At 52.3% G+C, this 22,768-nt stretch overlaps 1 protein-coding gene across 2 annotated transcripts; it reads right to left on the bottom strand.

Moving 5' to 3' along the window:
* Nucleotides 1-16,713: 16,713 nt before the first annotated feature.
* Nucleotides 16,714-22,087, bottom strand: LOC119103757 (exocyst complex component 8). Of its 2 annotated transcripts, none has more exons than XM_037227398.1 (2): nt 21,937-22,087; nt 16,714-19,684 (listed from the first exon to the last, which is right to left on the bottom strand). In XM_037227398.1, exon 2 carries the CDS (start codon nt 19,585-19,587, stop codon nt 17,494-17,496), a length of 2,094 nt encoding a protein of 697 aa, XP_037083293.1. In that variant the 5' UTR covers nt 19,588-19,684; nt 21,937-22,087; the 3' UTR covers nt 16,714-17,493. The 2 variants fall into 2 exon arrangements, with proteins under 2 accessions (XP_037083293.1, XP_037083295.1); XM_037227400.1 differs by having other exon boundaries at nt 22,026-22,081.
* Between the last annotated feature and the right edge of the window lie 681 nt (nt 22,088-22,768).

Consider the following 22,768-nt stretch of genomic DNA (forward strand, 5'->3'; position numbering starts at 1 on the left):
AACATTCGTGTCCGCTTATTAAACACCCAAGACGCGCGTTTACGGAGAGGGCACACACTATTAGCAGAACATAAGGTATATCGACTTGCAGCAATGGATCAAAGCGCAACAAACGCGAACTTTGAATCCAAATTTTAGCAACAGGTAAACACAAGGTGGACTTCAAGATCTTTGAATCGCCACACATCCTGAATGTTTCTCCCCGGGCTGAACATACAAACTTAATCATTGGACCCGGTTTTAACAACCATTTTAAGTTATGTACGCCCCTGAAATTCAAGCAATGTTCGTGATGGCTGGTGAGCAGCAAGTAGTGTTCTCATCTGGTTCCCTGTATCGGACTCCATAAACCTTCGGCTTCGCCGTTTGTATTGTTTGCGGCCTGTAACGTTGCACTGTATGCGGGATGTTGGGAAGTGCTTTATGTATCTTTTTGACACTTCTTAGTACCATTGTCTACGGAGTTTGAGAGGGTTTTCTGGATTTGCATGTGATGTTGGCCAGAGCCGGCCTGCTCCTCGCCACAACTGTGGTGCAGAGCTGACCGAGAGCTCGCTCGGTCGAATCCCTGGCTGGCCGTCTTGTACGCGCGATAAAATCATTCCCTCTGGGGAACGTGTGCCGGAATGATAGCGTTTAATAGCTGCTGCCTCTGAAAATCTCTCTTACCGTCGCATCTTGGTGCATTTTTGGTACGTTTCTTGCGACCACAGACTCTGACTGGGTCCGCATACTTAAGACAGTAGTAATAGCCCTCTCCCTGGGAGAAAAAAGGAGAATGGAGACATAGATGGGTTGAAATTTCGGCAACAGTGGCTTTATCGAAACAATAGCTAAAGGCATGATGCCGAAAGAAATATCAATCCATCTATATCTTCATTCTCCTGGTTCTTCTCCGAGGGATAAAGCTATTACTACTGTCTTATCTATGCGATGATGTTCCGCGCAAACTCACTTAACAACTTATCTAATTGGGTCCTTTCGATATGTCTCTTGAGCTGATTGACTATGGCTGTTGTGACGCATATGACATGCATGAACCTCGACCCCGATCAGTGTGACGGGGCAATGCCACGTGGGGCGTTGTCGTCAGTGGCGCGCGTGAGGCAGTCGTGTGCCGCTGGGTGCTGACCGGCGCGCGGTGCTGCGCAGTCCGGCTGTTAGAAACGCTGTTGGGCCGGCGTGCTGGGGCCGACGGCTTTGAGCTTATAGGGGCCCTGAGTGGGACCAGTCATGCCGAGTCATTAAATATATCGGGTGAGGTGTTTCTTCGTTGAATAGCAGAGCTAGAACCCGCGGAGGCAGACCTCATGCGACAGTCGCCGTGCTTTAACGACATTTTTGCCAGTGACACCCGGTACTCGGAGCAATAGGCCGGTGAGGATCTAATGACTTCAAATTAGCATGGTAACGACTGAAGGGGGCGGGTGCAATCCTATGTATGTATATACATACATACATACATACATACATGCATGCATGCATGCATGCATACATACATACATACATACATACATACATACACACACACACACACATATATATATATATATATATATATATATATATATATATATATATATATATATATATATATATATATATATATATATAAAGGACTATAGATAGGACAAAAGCTGCCTGTCAGTACGTGTCTCGCCTTTGCTCAAGCTCAGGCATGTGCACTCACCGCATTCCAGTCACTCCATCGGAGCATGAAGTATGCCTGGCTTTCGAAATGTTATCTGACACTTCGTTTAAAGAGTAGCCTTCAGCGTCTCACCACCTGCCAGTTGCATCAGCCAGTTCTGGGATCGCAAGGCGTTCTTTACTTTTTGATTGGTTTAGCCGACGATGGGACGACGTCGTTCTCGTTTCTCATTGGTTAACATCACGTTATTTCTGGACTCCACAACCATGAATCAGTTCCGATGCGCACAGCGTATAAACCGTATCATTGGTGACCCCTGAGAAGCTTCCCTCTCTTCGGGCTCGAAGACGCATATTTGCTGTTGGTTGTGTGTAAAGGACATATTTGACGTTGTGGTGCGAGTGTTAGTGTATGTAAGTGCCCAGAAAATAGAGTCATTGTTTGACAAGATATCTCTTTGTTGTCTCTTGAGAAAGACTGACACGAGCGAGGTCTCCACTAGTATTAACTATCACGGAAGCAGTCAGAAATCCGCTACAACGTGAAAGCCACCGCCATATTAGTGCAGCCATCGAGCCGTCTGTGAGGTTTGCCTGGTATGATAGAGGGAGACGGTATTTGATGCTGATGGTAAATACTTCGTTGTTTTGTGGCTTTCGTTGGGTAAATTGAGTGGTAGCATGGTCTCTGCAAGACACAGATATTGGCCATGGATTTGTGTTTTCCGTGTCAACGTAGTTAAGATGGCGGTGATAGTGCCAGCCGACGGCGCCTGTCAGGCCTCATGGTTTTCTTTCAAGGAAACATTTATCGTCTGCTTGGGGTCAGTACTCCCCACACTTTCGACTTTTGGTAATCTCTTTCAACCTTCTAACTGAGCTGTCTGATTTCTTGTGCTCATCTTTAGTATCTTGGCACCTCTCCAAAGCTTTGCATTTGGGACATTCTTATCATTAATGTCTATTGTAATAACTTCCTGCTTGGTTCTTGGATGGTGCAATTTCTTTAAAAGGAATATTCCATGCTTGAAGATAGTGAAGCAGGCATCAGATATGATGAAATAAACTCACTTACAACTAATGGCATACTTCAAAGTGGAAAGTCTGCTCTAGACAACACAATTTCCCTGTTGAGTAAATACGCTGCTCAATACGTCATTGTTTGATTACGTCATCGAACCTTGCACAACATTGATCGAAAGCCAATGTACGGCTATTATGTCGTGAAATCGTGCTTACGAACAACAGATATCAACAAACATCACTTTTATTTCTCTTGACCTTGATCACCGCATGACTAATGGAAGAGCGTGATTTGAATGCCATGATCAAGGCGTTATGGATGCCCTACTGACCTTGAGATAGTCTCCCCGAAATAGCCTGCACATCTTCGGGAGCGTATATCTAAGAAAGCAGAGGGGCTTGTGTCCTGAGGGCAGGGCCATAAACTGCACCAAATGACCTTCAAGATGGTTATTTCGGTTTAAAACCCCGTTCAGAGATGGAACACGCCCTTTAAGCGGCAAGTCATATAAAATATCAGTTCGGATATTGCAGTAGCAATACCCGCGGGTTGTGCATCTTTCTAATATAATTTTGGCCAGTGCCCTCAAATGGTGGCCATGTATGTTTGCCACAAGCCTATGTTAGGTGCCTATTTATGCATCAGTCTTGTCATGGCGTGCTTTTGATCCGTGTTATGACGCATAACTACGTGGGGGTAACTCCTAAAAAGGGACATTTGTGTTCTTTTTTGCAGTTATCAACATGACTGATGGTAGAGAACGGTCACTGCGGAACGAAATCTGCTCCATTGAATACAGATTATTCAGTGGAACCAAAAACTGATCCAGATGATATAAAGGAGACCGTATCAAGTTGACTTATTTACCCACACTGCTACTTTTCACTACTTAGATAGGGTAGTATTATGCGCATAACACAGCTCACACTATTAGCAGTTCGCAAGAAAAGCATGCCACATCCCATTAAACAACTGTGGGTTATCTTAAAGGGAATCCTCCATAGTTAAAGATATTGAAGGAAGCATCATATTTGATGAAAAACGTCACTTATACCTATAAGCGTACGTTTAAGTGAAAAACTGCTCCAGACAAGACAATTCCTCTGTTGAGTAAATACGCTCCACAGTGCGTCATTACTTGATTACGTCTTCGTGCCTCGTATAGCATTGATTAAGAGCCAACTGACGGCCGTTATATCTGGAATTCGTGCTCACGATCGTCAGGTATGAACGACTCAACATTTCCATCCAAATGGCCTTGACCATTGTATGCCTCATGAAATAGCACGACATGAATGCCTTTATTATAGCGTCATAGATGTCTGAGTGACCTTGGAAAAGTCTCCCAAAAAATCTGCACATCTTCGTGGGAGTGTTGTTCAGAAACTATAAGGGCTTGGGTCTTAAAGAAAGACAAGGCTGTGGACTGCACCGAATGATTTTCCGGATGGCTATTTCAGCTCAAAACCCCATACAAATGTGAAACACTCCCTTGAATCTTACGTCGAAGGTTGGAACTAAAACATTGAAGACAGATTGTTTGTGTGTCTCATTTTTTATTTTAGCAGTGTTCGCTAAATGCTGCATTTCTCTCTGTTTTGATTATAAACTTGAAACGACAGCTAAAATTGTTCGTGCTTGGAACATCCATTTCAATCATCTGAACATTTGTTCCCTATGAACCGTTTAAACATGGATGTTTTAATTGTCGATTTATAAGTTCAAGTTTGTTTACATTATGAATACATATATACATATATACGTATATCTTTCCCTATGTATATACCTGTGTACATAAGTATAAATACATATATACGTTTATACATGCAAATATACTGCCAACGGGTTTAAAATGTTTTTACCTTTAACAACTTGAATATGGTTCTATCAATCCTGAGTTCACGTGCAAATCACCTGGGAGATAATTGGGTCAACCATGTTGTGAATTATTTCCCTAGACATTGACACATATGACATGGATAGAAGTGTAACGTAGCATCCAGTGAAAGTACTGTTGGATGGTAACATTTTGTTGGTATCATAAAGTGTTACATGCAACACCTTGCTCTGCTTTCAGCCACAAACAATAAAGTGAACAGCAGATAGTGGCAAAACTGTGTAAAGTTTACTCACAAGCACTGCCTTGGCTTGCTGGTGCATAATCACTCAAAGGGAGTATTCCACCTTTTTGTACTTTTCAGTTATTGTTACATCAAACGCGTACGATTTGATCAGTAATACCAGTTTCTCGAAATCCTTCTAAATACTCCGAATTTCATTTTGAAGTAGCCGACCCTGTGAGTAAATTCTCACTCGATCCCCCCCCCCCCCCGCTCGCCATTACGAAAGAAGTACATTTCAATCGCCTTGCGTTTTTCAGTGTGTATGTTCTGGCACCTTTGCAACGTACAAAGGTGTAAACATGTTTGTGCAATAAATTCTATGAACTTCTCAGCCGACCTATTCTATGCTATGAACTGCTGAACCGACTGCTCAGCAGGACCATCGTCCCGGCCTGCTCATTATGGATAACTCAGAGCGCCTGTTAGTCCACGCCCTGGGAACTGGAAAAACACCGCCTGTTGAAGGATCTCAATGTCGACCAGTCCAGCCGTCGACCAGTCCAGTCGACTCGACTGACCGACTCGAGCCGACTGACCAGTCGACCAGTGCGACAGTGGTGTATTCAGATGCCACAAGACCGCCAGCTGACCGAAACAGCTGATCGATCGACCGGCGCGAGCGGGCCCTCCGCTGGATCACGGCACCGTGAGAGCCTCGGACGTGTTAACTACGGCGGGATTCGTCCCATGCTCGGAAAGCGTTCGCGATCTCACCACAGACGACATTTCGGTGTTTTGCGGCCGGCGACGTCCAGCCTAAGTGACCGTGCGTGCCGCACGCGGACTAAACGTAGACGCGCTTCGTCGCGATCTTTAAATGATAAACTTGAGCTCGGTCTAGGACTCAGTTGCCGTAAATGACAAATGGGTAGCGGGATTGTAGCGGGGTTACCCTGCATCAATCGCCACATGTCGCTAATCAAGATCAAGACGAGACATCGTCCGTGCCCGTGGCTGGACAATGAACGAGTCACGGTCACGATGCGCGAGCGAGACGAGGCACGTGCTGAGTGCGACAGGAACCTGTGTAGCGACGCGGCGCACGATATCGTGCGTGTCGCAGTGCGACAGCGAGCTCCGCACCGTATCCGCACATGTGTCCTCGAGTCATCCCGCAGGTACTCCAGGAAAACAGCATAGAGACATATCCGACGCTTCATGAACTCGTCCAACGAGCCGAATTCAACTCGTCTTGCAACTGCGCAGCGGACCGAACTGGCTGGTCGCCTCGACGCACACCATGCTGTTGTTGGCTCGAGCGTTGCGGCTGGCAACGCCGCAAGGCAGCCGGATGTGCCGCCGTTGAGCCCGCGCCCGCCCGTGGTGTGCAGCGGCGCCTACTGTGTTGAACCGGCGACACGCCCGGAACTGAGCCAGACGTCCCGAGGCATGGGCGCGTCTAAGGCATATGGCGATGATGGTATTAGTGTACCGGTGCTGCGCTTCATGTTTTCGACTACTGGACCCACTTGTGACGTGTTGTAAAGGGTTCCAGCGTATCTGGCATTGTACAGTCCGACTGGAAATTAGTCACTGTTTCATAACTGCACAACCATTGTAATAAAACTAGTCCAAACAATTATGGACCGATTTCTTTCCTGTCAACTGTTGCAATATTGAGTGAACGAGTAGTGCGACATTCACAGCATCCACTTATAGTGTATTTATCCCACCAATCCATGCTATGTGATCAACAACATGGCTTCCGAGCGGGACACTCGATGGAGACGGCCATGGCGGCCACGCTGTGGTACATATTTCGGAAGAATTTGACAAGGGAAAAATGACTTCTTTCCTCCCTTGACACAAAAAGTGATTTTATTTCACTAGTGACGATTGACATATACGAAGCTCCCGGCAGCGTCGAGCATGGCAGGCTCCTGGCGAAACTCGGGTGGTATGGCATTGACTCCCATTGGTGCCGAGACCGACCTGTGATCACAAGGCCAGTCCTGGAACCAATGGGAGTTTATGCCATACCATGTGTGCGCGGTGAAAATGCTGTTTTGCTGCTGAGTCACGCTACGGTCTATGCCTAGATATTGGGACAAATTTTATCCTTATTTATTTACAACTGACTTTCCATCTCACCTCACCGACTGCAAGTTTGTCATGCATGCGGATGATGCGCATTTTATCCATACATGCCACCCGAGCGCTTTAATTTGCCTTAAAGGGAGTGTTCCACATCTGTATGGGCATTTGGCTGAAAGAGCTGTTTTGAAGATCATCCCGTGCAGTTCAACGCCTTACCCTTCCTGCAGCCTAAACCCCTCTAGTCTCTGAGCTACACTCCCGAAAAGATGCGCTGACTATTTCGGGGAGATAATTTCAAGGCCTCCCAGGCATCCATGACGACATAACGTCATTCAATTCCTGCGATTCCATTAGTCATGCGATGATCAAGGCCAATACAGAAATCATTGTCGAGTCGTTCACATCTGACGTTTGTGAGCACGATTTGCAGGTGTAGTAGTGTCAATGGCTCTCAATCGATGTTGTGCAAGGTGCAATGATGTGATCAAATAGTGATGTCTTCAGGAAAATATTTACTAGACAGAGAAACTTGCACATCTAGAGCAGGCTTTCGACTTGAAATACTCCTATATTGTAAGTGATTTTATTTCATCATACGTCATGTTTGCTTTAATAGCTTCAAATCTGGAGCATTCCCTTTAAAAGAAAGTGTCCAACCTTTGGGGCATATTTCAAAAACATACTCTAGCGAAACCTCGGGATTAGTTACAGCTGATAATAGCACTGGTTATTGCCATGCCATCGCCGTCAAGTCATAATAGGGATATCGATTTGAGTTACTTTCGAGTTCGAATTACGCTGTCAACGCCTTGTAACAGCATTACGCTTTTTCACTACCGCCGCGACCACCGTCGCCATGACGACGACCCGCGCACTTCCGCTGGTGCGAAAAAGAACGTTCGCGATTGGCTCTGCGGGCGAGGGCCTGTTACCGAGAAGTTGATTTCTTGAAGTTTGAATCACTGTGTCACACGGATCATGTGATACTTCTGTTCCCAAAATCAGAGTATGTCTCGAAAAGAGGCACTGTGGTAAACGCCATGCGGGAGGAATCAAAGCCACAGCATATTTCGTTGAATTCGCAGAATGACAGCTTCATGTATGCACGCATTTTGTCTTAACAGGGTGTTTCAAGCTTTCACCAGTCGGTTAGAGCAGTCGGTAGGCCACGCCTCCTGCAGAACATTCGCCCTCGCACACCGTAAGCCAAAGACACTCGAGTGACGATCTAGCTGATGGCACGTTTAGAATCTCGGCACGATAAGCGTCCCGGAGATAAAACTACGCCATCCCCCCCCCCCCCTGCCGATCGGTCAAGACGGACAGTGGGGCGGGGGGGGGGGGGATAGCGCGGAAATACGATAGAATTGTCGGATTTTTTCGGCAACTATGTCTCCAACAAGCACAACATATCCAGCCCCTCATCACGCAGGAGGTGCTGTCGTCTGTGCTAGTTGACCCGGGCCGTGACCCGTGGGCTAGCGGGGAGTCGTTGGTCAGGTCTCGCTGCGAGTGGGCATTAATACATCGTTCTGCGTGAGCTGTGCGTTCCTGCTATGAGGGCTGCCCATCAGAAGAAGTTAAGACGGGACACCTGGCGACGAGCTTTCGGACCTGTGTGGTCTCTGTGTCACCGAACGTGGTCAAGAGCCTGGGAGATGTGGCAGCGATCGTGAAGCATCGGACGGCGGACGGTAGACGGCGAGCTCTGCGGACGGAGACAGTCTGGCCGTTGGTGACTGCAAGGAGCAGCGTCAGCCGTCGAATGCAGCCTTCTTGCGGGATGGAGGAGTGGAGTCGTCGGCGCGAGGTCGATGGATCTGATAAAGCCCGCGGATTCGGTTATCTACCGGCGTGCTGGTGGAGCCGGTGGTGTCCTCCATCGGCATTCGGTTATCTACCGGCGTGCTGGTGGAGGCGGTGGTGCCCTCCGTCGGGATTCGGTTATCCACCGACGTGCTGGTGGGGCCGGTGGTGTCCTGCGTCGGAATTCGGTTATCTACCGGCGTACCGGTGAAGCCGGTGGTGTCCTCCGTCGGGATTCTACCCGTCAGAAGCAGCTGTTTTGGTCGGTGGTCAGCTGTTCTGTCCGCGGAAAGCAGCTGTTTTGGCCGGTGGTCAGCTGTTCTGTCCGGCGGATCGGCGCCCGCGGGCAGGAGCTGACCCGACCCGCCCGAGACCGGCCGGCCGGAGTGCAGGTGAACAAGGTGTCTGGGTCGCCAGTGAACAGTGCAGCGGCGCCGGTGAGCTACCCCTGAGGCTGCGGTGAATGTCGACTGTAGACTCGAGGTCAGGGTAACCCGGCTCACTCGTGAGCAGATTCGGGAGGCCACTTTGTGGAAGCCTACGGCTCGTTTAGTGGGGTGAGCAGTGCTGCGGTATGGCGTTACAGGTACCTGCCGTGGACCCACATCGGACTGGTGAGGACTTTGAGATATGGTCTAGGGGAGTTGAGTGATATATGGTGGCCCAATATACCGCTGACAGGCGACGTAAATATGCAATGATGTTGCACTTGTTGCGTTCAGAGATACTCTGCCGGAGCCGTCTGACCCTCTGTCTGACGCCTTCGACCGATGTAAGCAGAGGCTGAAGGCTTACTTGTCGCAGAAGCGTAATGTGATCGCTGAACGGATGGCGTTTCATAGCGTACGTGTGCAATCAGGGATAATAATTTGATTAATTCTGGGATAGACTATGTGTTCAACGGCGAAGGTGTGGTTTTTCCGTTGCAAAACAGGAGCGGGAACTTCGGGACAGGTGTGCGTCTGGCAGTATCGGTCAGTTTCGGGAAAGCTTCTGCTGAAAGCGGCTGAAAAAGGTGATCAAGCTAACGCTGACGGACTCCCGGCGTAGCGAGAGTGTCCCAGCGCGTTCGACAGCTGGGATCCCTGCTGCAGGGCGGCGAGAGCCCAGCCCCAGCACATTAACCAGGTTCCAAGCAAGACAACTGACGGATAGCTTAGGCACAGCCACGGCAGACCCCTAAGAGATTCTGTGACAAGTTTCTGAAAGGAGCGTTTCGGGTAAGATCGGGCTGGCCACATGAAGGCTCATTGTTAAGTCAAGTCCAGGATAAGGTGCCTTTAGTGTGGGGAGTCAGGACATCTGAATCGGGACGTAGGAAAAAAACATATGGCCACGGTTTGGGAGTAAACCAGGTGAGACAGTTGTCTGAGTCCCAGCGCGTACTGTCCGTTGACACTGGTGGACTTTGGTCTGTGCAGGTGTGGACTCGTGGTCGATGTCGATGAGGCTCCGACAGCCAAGCTTCCAGTGAATGGGCCAGACATGGAGTCTGTCGTTTACACTGGCTCGCCCGTAACCATCGTCAGCGTCAAGACATTCATTCCAAGGCTCAGGCTGAGGCTATGCCAACTGAAGGGCATCGCTCACTGGCCAGCAGGCTCCTTAAGATGGAGATGCTGACGTGATGGTTGAGAGGACACAGGAGATCGGTCAGCAGAAGACACTTCAGCTGGTGGTGAGTGAGCTGCCCCACACAAGCCTTTAATGGGAATGGAGTTGATTGCGCTTTTCCAATTCTATCCGAGGCCGCATGGGCAGGTAAAGATGATCGAAGCATCATTGGATTAAGTGCTACATTGCCATAGAAATATGTTAACAAAGGATCTGGGAAAACTGTCCGTGAAAGCGCGCCTGCAATTAAAGCCGGGTGCACAGCCCATCCAATATCCTGCCAGATCAGTCCCTTTTGCCCTCGGACCAGCTGTGGAGAAGGAGCTCAACTACTGGATCACTGAAGGGATTGCCGAGAAGGTGGATGGCAGCTACAATGCCGGATAGGGTACTCCGCTGGTGTCTTTTCCAAAGGCAAACGAGGTGCGTCTCTGTGCGAATTACCGGTTGACCTGTTACCTGTTACCTGTTAACCCCCAGATGGTATCACAGAGGCATCCCACGCATACTCCAGAAGAGGTCTTCGCTGGCGCCAGAGGCAAGATGTTTGCCAAGCTGGACCTACGGGACGCTTCCCTGCAGTAGGAGCTAGGGTCAGACTCCAGGAACATCACGACAGTCATCACGCATGTGGGACGGCTGCAGATGAACAGACTGCCATTCGACGTCAGTGAGTGCTGCGGCATCCTCCAGTCAGCCATTGATCACGTCATGGAGGGTAAAGACGGATGTGTGGCGTACCTTGATGACTTATTGGTGACAAGTGAGGATGATGCAGGTCTTCTCGGACGCCTGGACAGAGCCCCAGGAAGGCTTGAGAGCATGGGGCACCACTCGAGAGAGAGAGAGAGAGAGAGAGAGAGAGAGAGAGAGAGAGAGAGAGAGAGAGAGAGAGAGAGAGAGAGAGGAGAGAGAGAGAGAGAGAGAGAGAGAGAGAGAGAGAGAGGAGAGAGAGAAGAGAGAGAGAGAGAGAGAGAGAGAGAGAGAGAGAGAGAGAGAGAGAGAGAGAGGAGAGAAGAGAGAGAGAGAGATAGAGAGAGAGAAGAGAGAGAGAGAGAGAGAGAGAGAGAGAGAGAGAGAGAGAGAGAGAGAGGAGAGAGAGAGGAGAGAGAGAGAGGAGAGAGATGAGAGAGAGAAGAGAGAGAGAGAGAGAGAGAGAGAGAGAGTAAGAGAGAGGAGGAGAGAGAGAGAGAGAGAGAGAGAGAGAGAGAGAGAGAGAGAGGCGAGCGTAGGAAGGCGAGATATAGACTATAGATGCGAGAGATGAGATAGAGAGAGGAGGAGAGCGAGATAAAGCATAAGATAATAAGAGATAATAAATATATCTATAGATGAAGAGAGAGAGGATAGATATATATAGAGAGAGAGAGATTCGAGGAGCGCTAGAGAGAGAGGCTTGAGATAGGAGAGAGAAGATAGAAGATCAAGACGCATCTAAGATAGGATCTATCGCAATCTCATCTAGGCGAGAGAGCTCTCTGACTAATATAGAGCTAGATTCGAGAGAGTAGATAGCATAAGAAGGATATCGATATGCGGCGCGAGAGGGAAAAAGTGTAAGTTAAACTTGAAGGAGGCACAGCGCCTTGATTGGATCATTTCCGCTGATGGTCTACGCCCCGTGCCAGACAATTTGGCGGCAGTTTGACATGACCAAATCAACTTGCGTCACCCAGCTGAGATCACTGCTTGAATCACTGAGCTATTACTGGCATCTGATCCCAAACCTTGCTTCAGTACTAGCACCGCTATACGCGCTGCTCAAGAAGGGTGCCACGTAGTGGTGGACGTCATCTTGCCAGACGTCTTTGGACCAGGTGAAGGACATGCTGACAAGTGGGACAGCACTGATACGGCTCGATCAGACTTCCCCTGAAGCTGATCATTGATGCGATCAGCGCTTGAGTCGGGGCAGCTCTGGTGCACGTTTTACAGGACGGGATGGAGCGGCCCATCTGTTTCGCGTCTCGGGTACTTACGACGACAGAGTAGAAGTACGCGGCTGTTGAAAAGGAGGCGGTCGGAGTGTTGGTTAGTGTTAGGGGACTCAGTCAGTTCCTCTTCGGTAGGTGTTTCCATTTTGTTACAAACGAAGAGCGCTGACTCACATCTGAACTCCATGCCCTGTCAGCGGCGCATATGCAGAGCTGTGATGAGCATCTGGCTGCACATTCCTACGAGGTGGAGTTACGCGAGTGTGAGAACATGGCAATAGCTGACGTTCTTTCCAGGCTGCCGCAGAACGTGTCTGGAGAAGACGTCGTGGAAGAAGCAGAGGTGTTCTGTGTGCGCCACTAGGAGGATAAAGGTCCGACTTTGTCTGCACGAGAAGTGGATACGGCCTCTCGACGAGGCGCAATCCTGGAGAGAGTGTTGTACGTCCGTTTTGGCTGGCCATCCGTGGTAGAGCCAGAGTTCAGAACGTTTAGACAGTGTCGGAGGCAGCTGCCAACTGATGGAAACTGTCTGCTCTGGGGTGGACGAATTAGGGTACCTCGTAAATTGAGTGAGAGTGTTGCAGGAATTGCATGCTGGTCATCCAGGATCTGGAAAATAAAACATCTGGTCAGAAAGTGTGTCTGGTCACCCGGTCTCGATTCTGAGCTGGAGGCTCTGGCCAGGGGCTGCTGTGCTTGCGTGGAAAAGCAGGCGGCGCCTCCTAAGGCAAGTTTTTACCCTTGGGGGCCCTCGCAGGGCCCTTGGAAACAAGTGCACATTGATTTTGCCGGACCGTTCCAAGGAAGTATGTTCTTCGTGGCTTCGTGGCACTTCCTCAGCCGGGCGTACAGTGCAAGAGCTGGGAACGGTGTTTGCCAAATTGGGGATTCAAAAACAGATCGTGTCCCATAAAGACCCTCAGTTCTCTTCGGCCGAATTTGGGGAATCCTTGAGACAGAACAGGATTCGTCACATCCGTACTGCTCCCTGCCATCCGTCAAGTCACGGGGCAGCGGAGAAGGCAGTCCAAGCTGTCAAAAACAGTCTGAAGGCAAGCTTACAGGACGGGCAAAATCTGGCAAAAGGGCTGGCCAACAGGGCTGGTCAGATCTCCAATGGCATACCGCATTGCTCTGCAGGCAGCAACTGGGCGATCTCCTGCGGAGCTGTTGCATGGTCGAAACCTCAGAACCCGGCTCGACCTCCCCCGTCTCGGCCAGTCGACTGTCTCCGAGTACCAGGAGCGGTCGGCGAAGACTGCTGGCGGCAGTCACCGCAGCCTCGGCCCTAGCGCGCACGTCTGGGCTCGCAGCTTCTCCAGACCAAAGTGGCGGAGGCGACGCATCGTGGCACGGACTGGACCAGTCTCGCGTGAGGTAGACGTCTGGGACGCCTGCCGGAGCCGGCATTCCGAACAGCTACTGCACGCGGGTAGAGACTGCACACCCGGCGGAACCAAAGGGTGCCGGAGTAGCCCCTGATCCTTCGTCCGCGGCGTGGGCGCCTGCATCCGTCGATGCGCTGCCGACGAGGCCGGTGGGGGAGAGGGTGCGATGGTCTGCGTCTGGGGATGCGTCGTCGTTGCGGGAGGCGCCGGAGATGGTGCCACAGTTCGCGAATGCTGAAGAGTCTGATCGACAGTCACCGCTGGTTTCATCAGATCCGTCCAGGGTTCAGCCTGCGCCCGTGTCGGCGGGGGAGGCTGCGTCGAAGTCTATGGGAGGCTGTGCGGGCCCCAACTCGTGGCATGGCGGCATCGTTGCCATTGGGGGCTGAGCCGCCCGGCGTTTAATTTTGTGATGCTCGAGTCGAATTCGCCGTGGACCTGATAAAGCAGTGGTTGGATTTGGAAATGTGAATGATTCTGCTTAGCATGTTGTGATCAGGACTTGCATTGTTCCAGTTCTTTGCATATCGTTAACTTCTCTAGAACGACCTACACACGCTTTGGACTTCTGACGTCAAAGGCAAATATTGCTACGTTTCTCGATGACGTTTTTTAACAGCGGGTGGTGCTCGGTTTTTGCTAGTGCTGCCCTCTGTACCAGTTGACTCGGGCCGTGACCCAAGGGTTAGCGGGGAGTTGTTGGTCAGGTCTCGCCGCGAGTGGGCATAAATATATCGTTCCGTGTGAGCTGCTGCGCTCCTGCTACGAGACCTGCCCAACAGAACAAATTAAGACTGAACAGATACCGAATGCTGACATGTCCCCGTCTCGGTGTAGCGCCGGCCGGCCGAACAGCGCCAGCACCGAGTGCAGGGGCGCACAGGGTCGCCCGACCGGTGCGATCCAGAGGGCGGCTGCCGTCCCCTGTGCGGTCAGGCTCCGGCTCCGGTCAGGCTCCGGGACCGGCCAGGCTCCGGCTCATGTCAGGCTCCGGCTCCGGTCAGGCTCCGGGACCGGCCAGGCTCCGGCTCCGGTCAGGCTCCGGCTCGGTCAGGCTCCGGGACGGCCAGGCTCCGGGACCGGCCAGGCTCCGGCTCCGGTCAGGCTCCGGCTCCGGTCAGGCTCCGGCTCCGGTCAGGCTCCGGGACCGGCCAGGCTCCGGCTCCGGTCAGGCTCCGGCTCCGGTCAGGCTCCGGGACCGGCCAGGCTCCGGCTCCGGTCAGGCTCCGGCTCCGGTCAGGCTCCGGGACCGGCCAGGCTCCGGGACCGGCCAGGCTCCGGCTCCGGTCAGGCTCCGGCTCCGGTCAGGCTCCGGGACCGGCCAGGCTCCGGCTCATGTCAGGTTCTGGCTTCGGCCAGGCTCCGGCTCCTGTCAGGCTTCGGCTCCAGTCAAGCTCCGGATCCTGTCAGGCTCCGGCTCGGTCTGGCTCCGGCTCCGGCTCCGGTCGGGCCCCGCCTCCGGCCAGGCTCCGGCTCCGGTCAGGCTCCGGATTCTGTCAGGCTCCGGCTCGGTCAGGCTCCGGCTCCTGTCAGGCTCCGGCTTCTGTCAGGCTCCGGCTACGGTCAAGCTCCGGCTCCAGTCAGGCTCCGGATCAGTCAGGCTCCGGCTCCGGTCAGGCTGCGGCTCCTATCAGGCTCCGAATCCTGTCAGGTTCCGGCTCGGTCTAGCCCCGGCTCCGGCCCCGGTCGGGCCCCGTCTTTGGTCAGACTCCGGCTCCGGTCAGACCCTGGCTACGGCTTCGCTCAGGCTCTTGGTCCGGTCAGGCGGCTTAACCGGCACACAGGTCGCAGACCCGACACGAGGCTGCCTGTTTATTTTTTTTTTCGAAGAAGGCGGCGGCAGCTGCACCAACTACACCCCGAGTCCGGCATGAACGCCTCTATACCGCCCTACGCCACCGCCACTTTGCGACGTATTTCCGCTCCTCCGACCGGGGGTACCAGGTCGGCCCAGCCGGCAGCTCACACCACTGGCCAGGGCCAGTTCGGTGTTTTCCTAAATGGTAGTCTGAGAGTGGAACAGCTGTCGCGGACAATCTATAGTCCACTCTCCATCCGACGGTAGAACGCGGAAAAGTTGAGCTGCCCCTGACGTTTGGGCAGGTATGAGCAAACCCGTCCTGCGACGTAAAATGTGACAGCCCTTGCCGCGATTTCAAGGAAGCAAGCAACAAGGCACATCTCCAGATAGCCCTCACCTCAAGGCACGTCCTGACACCCGTTGACCCTGCAGGTGACGGGAAAGCCGCAGCTATCTTAGGAAAATGAGGAGCGAAGCAACCACTGGCCGATTCAGCCAAGAGCCAGGGATGATATCAAGGAATATCATCGGTAAAGACTTGAGCAATTTTTTTCGAAATGCTTTGCTGAACCCGTCACCATGGTGATAAGCCCGTGATTTGAGAGCCCAATACGGCGTCATGACATTTAGAGCAGTCGTCTCTTGGGTGGGAGATCGCAAAGCTTCTTCTGTTACAGCGGGAGATAATTCAAAGCAGCTGCAGCGGCTGCGGTGGTCGCCCTGGCCGTTTTTGCTGGTCTCGTAATTTTTTGAACGGGCAGGAAACATTGCACACACAGAAACATACGACATATGTATTGCTGACACGCGTTTTCGTAACATGCGCTTTACGCTCCAAAATACTATAAAGAACCTATAATGATAATCTAGCACCATAAGCTAATGACATGAAAAAGTCTATGTGCTGAACTATCGGCTTAACTCCGACGTCACCACGCCGCCTGGTGGAACTTAATTCCCAATCAGCACTAAATCAATCTCAATTCCCAAAAGCGTTCAAAACCAACACATCTTCCGAACGTAACAGCAACAACAAAAGGTGGCATAAACACGCTGAGCGTGGTCCGAATCCCGCAGGGACTAGCGGCGTCCGCCGCCGCCCAGGCGCCGTCCCTGTCACGCACGAACGCCGCAACCGGCGCTAATCAGGTCAACAACGGCGCAGGAGCTGTTTGCTGCCGCCGGGAAACACACGGCCGCTGCCAACAGGAGACACACGGCCGCTGCCGCCGGAAGACACACAGCCGCTGCCGCCGGGAGACACACGGCCGCTGCTGCCAGGAGACACACGGCCGCCGCCGCGGCGCCGTGCGGCCCAATGCGCCGCCACCGACCCGCTGTCCCGACACACGGGCCGAGACCGAGACCGCCCAGTCGTGGACGGTCGGCAGCGGTGTTGTGGATAATCCGACGACACGCTCACACGACAGACGCTGTTTGGCGGCCTTCGGAGCTCTAGTTTGCACGGTGGGGTGGTAAACACGCGCCACCCACCACAACAGAGAACGGTACTGAATGAACCACGACCGCTTAAAAGAAAGGAAACTCCAAAACGTTGCAGGGGCCCAAATATTCCTTATTGGCAATGCTGCGATTAAGCACACGATCGATTACGCAAGTTACGTTGTTTTTTAGGAGTATGGTATCACGATAACGGAATACTGTAACACAGAACACAAGAAAGCAAGTCATGGGTACGAAGCGTCAGCGTATTTCTACCGCCAGCTCTTCGCCGCAGCGTGTCAGCCTCATTACGCCACGTCTCGGAGGCATACACGGATAAGCGGCGCCGATGTACCCGGCGGTGCGGCGCGCGGTCCAGCTGGCCAGCCGCGCAGATGGCGCTCGCGTCAGCCCTCGTGCAGCCCACGGCCTCACCTCCGGGGCCTCAGCAAGGCCCCGGTTCTCGTCCCGCGCGGTGGAAAGACGGCTATGCGAGCCAACACGCGGCGCGTCATCAACAAAAGCTGCAGCTACACGGGGCGTCAAGTCCTGGATCTCCTGGGCTCAGTTCGCAGCGGCCCGAAGCGTTCAGTGCCTTACCGGCACCCTCAACATGTCCCCACCGTCTTGGAGGCGGTTGGGCTGGGTCGCCTGGGATACGTCGCCGGGCTCAGTTGTCTGGAAACTTGCTGCGCTCCGTGCGGAGCGACGCCATGGGCGGGCAGGCGCGGCCGGTCACCTGCTGGTAGCAGAGCTCGGCGGCGCGCAGCAGCTCATCCAGCAAGAACCGGCCGTTGGCCGTGATGGTGGCGCGCTCGTGGCGATACTTGTCGTGGCGCAGCGCCTGCTGGCCGTGCTGAAGCTGTGCCAGCAGCACGGCCGCCAGCGCCTCCTCCACGGCCGGCGTCAGGTCGCCCTCGCTGAGGCGCGCCAGCTCGCCGACCAGCGCCAGGAACGAGCGACAGAACTGGAGTGTGTTGGCCGTCAGCGGCACGCGGCACGACTCGTCCACCAGCGCCTCGGCGCCGAGCAGGCCCAGCCCCTTCATCTCGGCGGCGAAACGCTGCACGCCGGCCGCGTTGTGCAGGCTGCTTGGCCGCCAGCGGTCCTCGGCGGCGCGCAGGCGCACTGCCTCGAGCTGCTTGTGGCGCGCGTCGGCCACGGCGCGTTCGACGGGCCGCAGCAGCGCCGCATCCAGCTCCTGGCGCACGTCCAGGCCGGCCTCGCGCAGCCGCTCCGCCTGCGAGCGGATCGACGACACGCACTCGGCCAGCGTGGCCAGCGCCACCTTGGCCGTGAACACCTGCTTGTTGAACGTGCTCATGAAGTTGCCCAGCTCCTGGCGTGCCCACACGACCAGCGCCGACGAGCAGTTCGGGTGCGCCGCGAAGGCGCGCAGGAACTCGCGCGTCGTCTCGGCCAGGCTGCCGAACACGACGGCCGCCAGCCGGTGCACGAACAGCTGCGTCATCATCGAGATCTTGACCTGCTTCAGCTCGTGGCGCAGCAAGGCGGAGCGCCGCTCCAGGAAGAGGCGGCACGCCTGGCCAGCGTGGCCCAACCGGATGAGCAGCAGCAGGGCGCGCCGCGTGGCGCGCGGTCCGCCCTGCAGGCTACGGCCCGCCTCCACGCGCAGCTCAGCCATCACCGCCTGCGTCAGCTGCTGGCGCCGGCCCGTCAGCTGCGCGCGCAACGGCGCCAGCCGCGCGTCGGCGCCCGTCAGCGGCGCCAACTGCTCGCGCGCGCGCCCCAGCAGCGCCAGAGCCGCCTCGAACTCACGCTGCGCCAAGAACACGTCCAAGTCCTCGGGCGCCTCCAGCAGCCACTCGGGGATGAGGACCGGCTCGTCGGGCGACGCCGCGTCACTCGGCTTCTCCAGCGACGGGTCCGGCTCGGCTGGGTCTGGCGCCGCGGCGGCAGCGGGGGCGGCGGGCGCGCCGCTGCGTTTCTGGCGCGCCGACTGCTGGCGCCGCTCGGCCTCCATCTTGTTGCGTTTGGTGCGGTCGACGATGTCCAGCCACTCGTCCTTGATCTGCTGCGAGGCGCACTGGAACACGCGCGTGTCCGGGAACATGAGCAGCTTGAACGCGTACTTGAGGCTGCCCACGTCGCGCATGTTGACCACGGCCACGCTGTCCAGCGCGAACATGGCCTCGAACTTGTAGCGCACGCGGCCGCGCCGATCCGGCAGCCAGGCGGCCATCATCAGCGCATCGTTGAAGAGGTAGCCGTGCACACGCTGGATGGCCGAGTGCGAGTCCTGGTCGAGCTCGACCAGGTCGCTCTCGTACACCTGGTAGCGGCTGGGCACTTCGCGGATGTGCGCCGCGCCCTCCACACGGTCCATCAGCTGCAGCAGCTGGCGGCGGCGCTCCTCCAGATCGTCCGGCGCGGGCTCGCGCGCCGCCGGCGCCGGCTCCGGCTGGCCGGCCGGCGGCGGTGCCTGCAGCGCGGCGGTCGCCGGCGGCGCGTCGCACAGCGAGGACAGCAGCGAGCGCTGTTCCGTCAGCTGGTGCGACAGCTGGTACATCTCGCCCTCCAGGTACTGGATCTCCTTGGCCGTGTGGATGAACTGTTGGTAGTTACGGTAAACATTCTTCTTGAGCTCGCTGCTCGTGCTCTCAGCGATCTGCTGAATCAGTTGGCGATGCTGGCGCAGCTCCAGGCCGCCCACGCATTGCTGCGTCACGTCCTGCACGAAGCGCGCCGGGTTGAAGTCCTCGGCTGTCAGCTGTTTCACCAGAAGCGGACTGTTGTCGGCCATTTTGACGCAGGTGTTGTCACGCTGCTGCCGACTCAACTCAGGCTGGCTGGCTGCCGGCGTGTTCACTGGAGTCTCCAATGCTAACAGAAGTCTGCAACTGGGCCAGTGAGCAGGCATCAGTCAGAACAGTATGCAACATGGGAGATGTCAGGAGTCATGACAACATGGGCTTAGCACTGATGTAGATATTGCTCTTACTATCCTGAACTGCACTGAACTAAGCCAAAAAGGATGGGCTTTACAGCATGTGAATAACTCTTTTCATTGATGTAAAGCACATGTTTCAAAACAAACCATCCTGACACTTCATGTATGTCAAACAACCCCATTTCAACACAAGCCATCTAGGAGCATTTTCACATAATGCAAATGATTCTGCTATTTGCAGGATGTAATGGCAATCAGATTATCATTAGTTGATGAAGTTTGCTATCATAGTGTGGTGCATTGAATAAAAACCCAGAGCAATAAAATGTTATGGTCTTGCAAATAGTGCTTTGGGTAAGTTAATGCTGCAAAGATAACTGCTACAGGTAACTCATACTTTTGCATGAATGTTTCCTGATAAATGTATCAGCTGATTGCATCAATAAAATACCTGAATGATAGCACCATAGGGCCTATACATTCAAGGGCATATGATAAACATGCAGAAATAGAGCCTAAATACATTCATACATGTTATATATCTATGCACAATCTACACATTTACGCATGACCCAGAGCTATAATATTAATAATATATTTCAATATTTAACAGTGGAAAGACAGAAATGCCATGATGACATGGCATGAGAATGACTATTCCAGCTTGACATGTAACTGACTTTCAGGGCCATCTCATGACTGGACCTTTATAGGGATACAGTGGTGATGTGGCAGGGGCCAGAACCCAAGATTGGTAGGTCAACAGCTGAGCACTGTTACCAACTTAACACCACTACCAGGAAAGATGGAAAGTTAAAACAATGAATAAGTCATGTGTGGGCAGTTGGGCATTTATGCACTTTTTATGACTTAATCTAAACAACACCTTTTCTTAATCTCTCAGCTGACAACTCTGGTGATGCCACTGCACAACACACATTCAAATATCAGGTGGTAAATGCATTACACACTCCACAGTCAACTAACATACAAGAAATGTCCCTGGCCCTGGTAGGTACCCTGCAGCAGAATGCACAAATGGTAAAAGTGGATGAATGTCAGAGGTAAGGATATACATGTGAAATATAAAATAAAAGATAGGCAAAAATTAAATCTAAAAATATCTTAAAATGTAAAACATACAGGGATGAGCATGATGCTAGGTCTTTAAATAATGGAGATACAAATTATGAGCAAGAAGCAGAAGTGAAGATATGAAAGTATATTGTCAAGAAATAAATGGACAACACATGAGGTTACTATGAGAGTTACTGAAACTACATTCTTTCCCAACTTTCATAATGACCAGTTAAAGATCAGGTCATGTTCCTCAATACCTGGTGTAATTACAGTATGTTTCAGGATAAAATGATTAGAAAGGGGAAGGGTTGTAGGTCAGACATGTATTGGCTTAGGCTTGAATGAACTAAGTTAAGTTAGGTCCTATGCTGTTAGGTTTTCGCTTTATGCATAATCATGTGGCATTGGGTGCCTAGGTGGGATGAGGGCAGGTTTACACATGCAGATTGTGTGAACATTTACCATATCTTATTGATATATCCTGCTCCTACCATATTTCTTTACCAGGAAGGCCACACAAAGATGTTACTGCTTTACCACCGTCAACCCATTACCGCTCCACTGTCTTACACAGGAAACAATGCTGGATGGTGGGTATATAATAAGGGTAGAGCACATTGCAAATAAGGCCCGGATTTACAGTGTTTGTATATTGATATTTCTCAAATGCCACTGCTCCTCCACTTGATGTGACATGACTTAACTGTCTAGGTGTCTGCAATGGTTGGGACCAGGAACCTTGGCAGGTTTTGGTAAGATGACACTAGGAAAGAGATGGGGCAAACCTTTCAGTTTGCAGTGGTTAATCAACATATTGGGCTGAAATGATTTAATTGAACCAATAAGTAATGAGAATGTGTCCTATAATACACATTCTTGGTAAAACAAAAGAAGCAAACCAGATCACACAGAAAAATGTTTAAGGAGGTAACTAAGACAAACAAAATCTGACCCTAACAGACTTTTGAGTATCCTATCTGAGACAGAATTCTGTCCACCCCATGCTTGGTTGCAGATTGGGGCATGGTTAGGTAGCCTCGGGCATGGTCACGCTGGATCATGAGTTTCACTTCGTACAGCTTTCCATGCACAACCCATCAGAACAATTGAAGCAATAACTACCTGTGCAATGGAGACCTTTAGAGCACTTGAAATCACCACAACTCAAATAAAAACTTCGAAAAGTGGAAACATATTCATGCTCCCCCAACCTTATTGTTAGACGCCTTTCTCTTGCAGAGTAATAGCTTGCAGGGTGTAATGCAGGGAAGGGTGTAATAGATACTGGGTAGAACGAAGTTTAGTACAAAAACCTACGGCATATTTTGAAAGACACACTAGATGTGCATGGTATACTAAATTGCTAGTTTAGGCTAATATTTGGCAGCCGGTAACTGAAGGTAGCGTGGCGCAGGCGCTACGATAGTGAGTATTTGAGAAATTTTAACGAGCGCTTTTCTCAGCATTTTTGCCAAAATCTCGAAGAAGCTATACACCTTGTAACACTGACAGCATGCATATGCTGGTAGCATAAAACTTAGCACACCTCATAGTGAACTGATAGAACAATTTTAGAACGCTCCGGCTTTAAACACACAACCTCTTGATGATGGATCCCAGATGTTACCGATTGAGTGACTGAGACCACTGAGCACGTCGCCGAAGTCGGACAGACGGTACAACGGGAGCGTTTTAATAATATAAAACACACTTTTTAACGGGTTGGCTGATGGCAATCAAACAATATTTCGTTTGGTGAAAGGCTCATCGAAATTGACCTGATATCATTTGGTACACAGCAGCACAGATGTGACAGCACAGTTCAGCAGCAGCAGCACAACACAGCACAGCGCAGTCCACAGACGTGCATCCGAGCAAGGTGCCCAGTCCCGACGGTTGGATCGCTGCAGTACTCGGGTCAAACATACTTGATCTCTGACAGGCGTCCAAGCGC

Source organism: Pollicipes pollicipes, unplaced genomic scaffold, assembly GCF_011947565.3.
Source record: "Pollicipes pollicipes isolate AB1234 unplaced genomic scaffold, Ppol_2.1 Scaffold_5724;HRSCAF=6776_pilon_pilon_pilon, whole genome shotgun sequence".
NCBI lineage: Eukaryota > Metazoa > Arthropoda > Thecostraca > Pollicipedomorpha > Pollicipedidae > Pollicipes > Pollicipes pollicipes.

Excerpts from the sequence above, each read along its gene's own strand:
- LOC119103757 (XM_037227398.1), bottom strand. The coding sequence starts at position 19,587 with ATGGCCGACAACAGTCCGCTTCTGGTGAAACAGCTGACAGCCGAGGAC.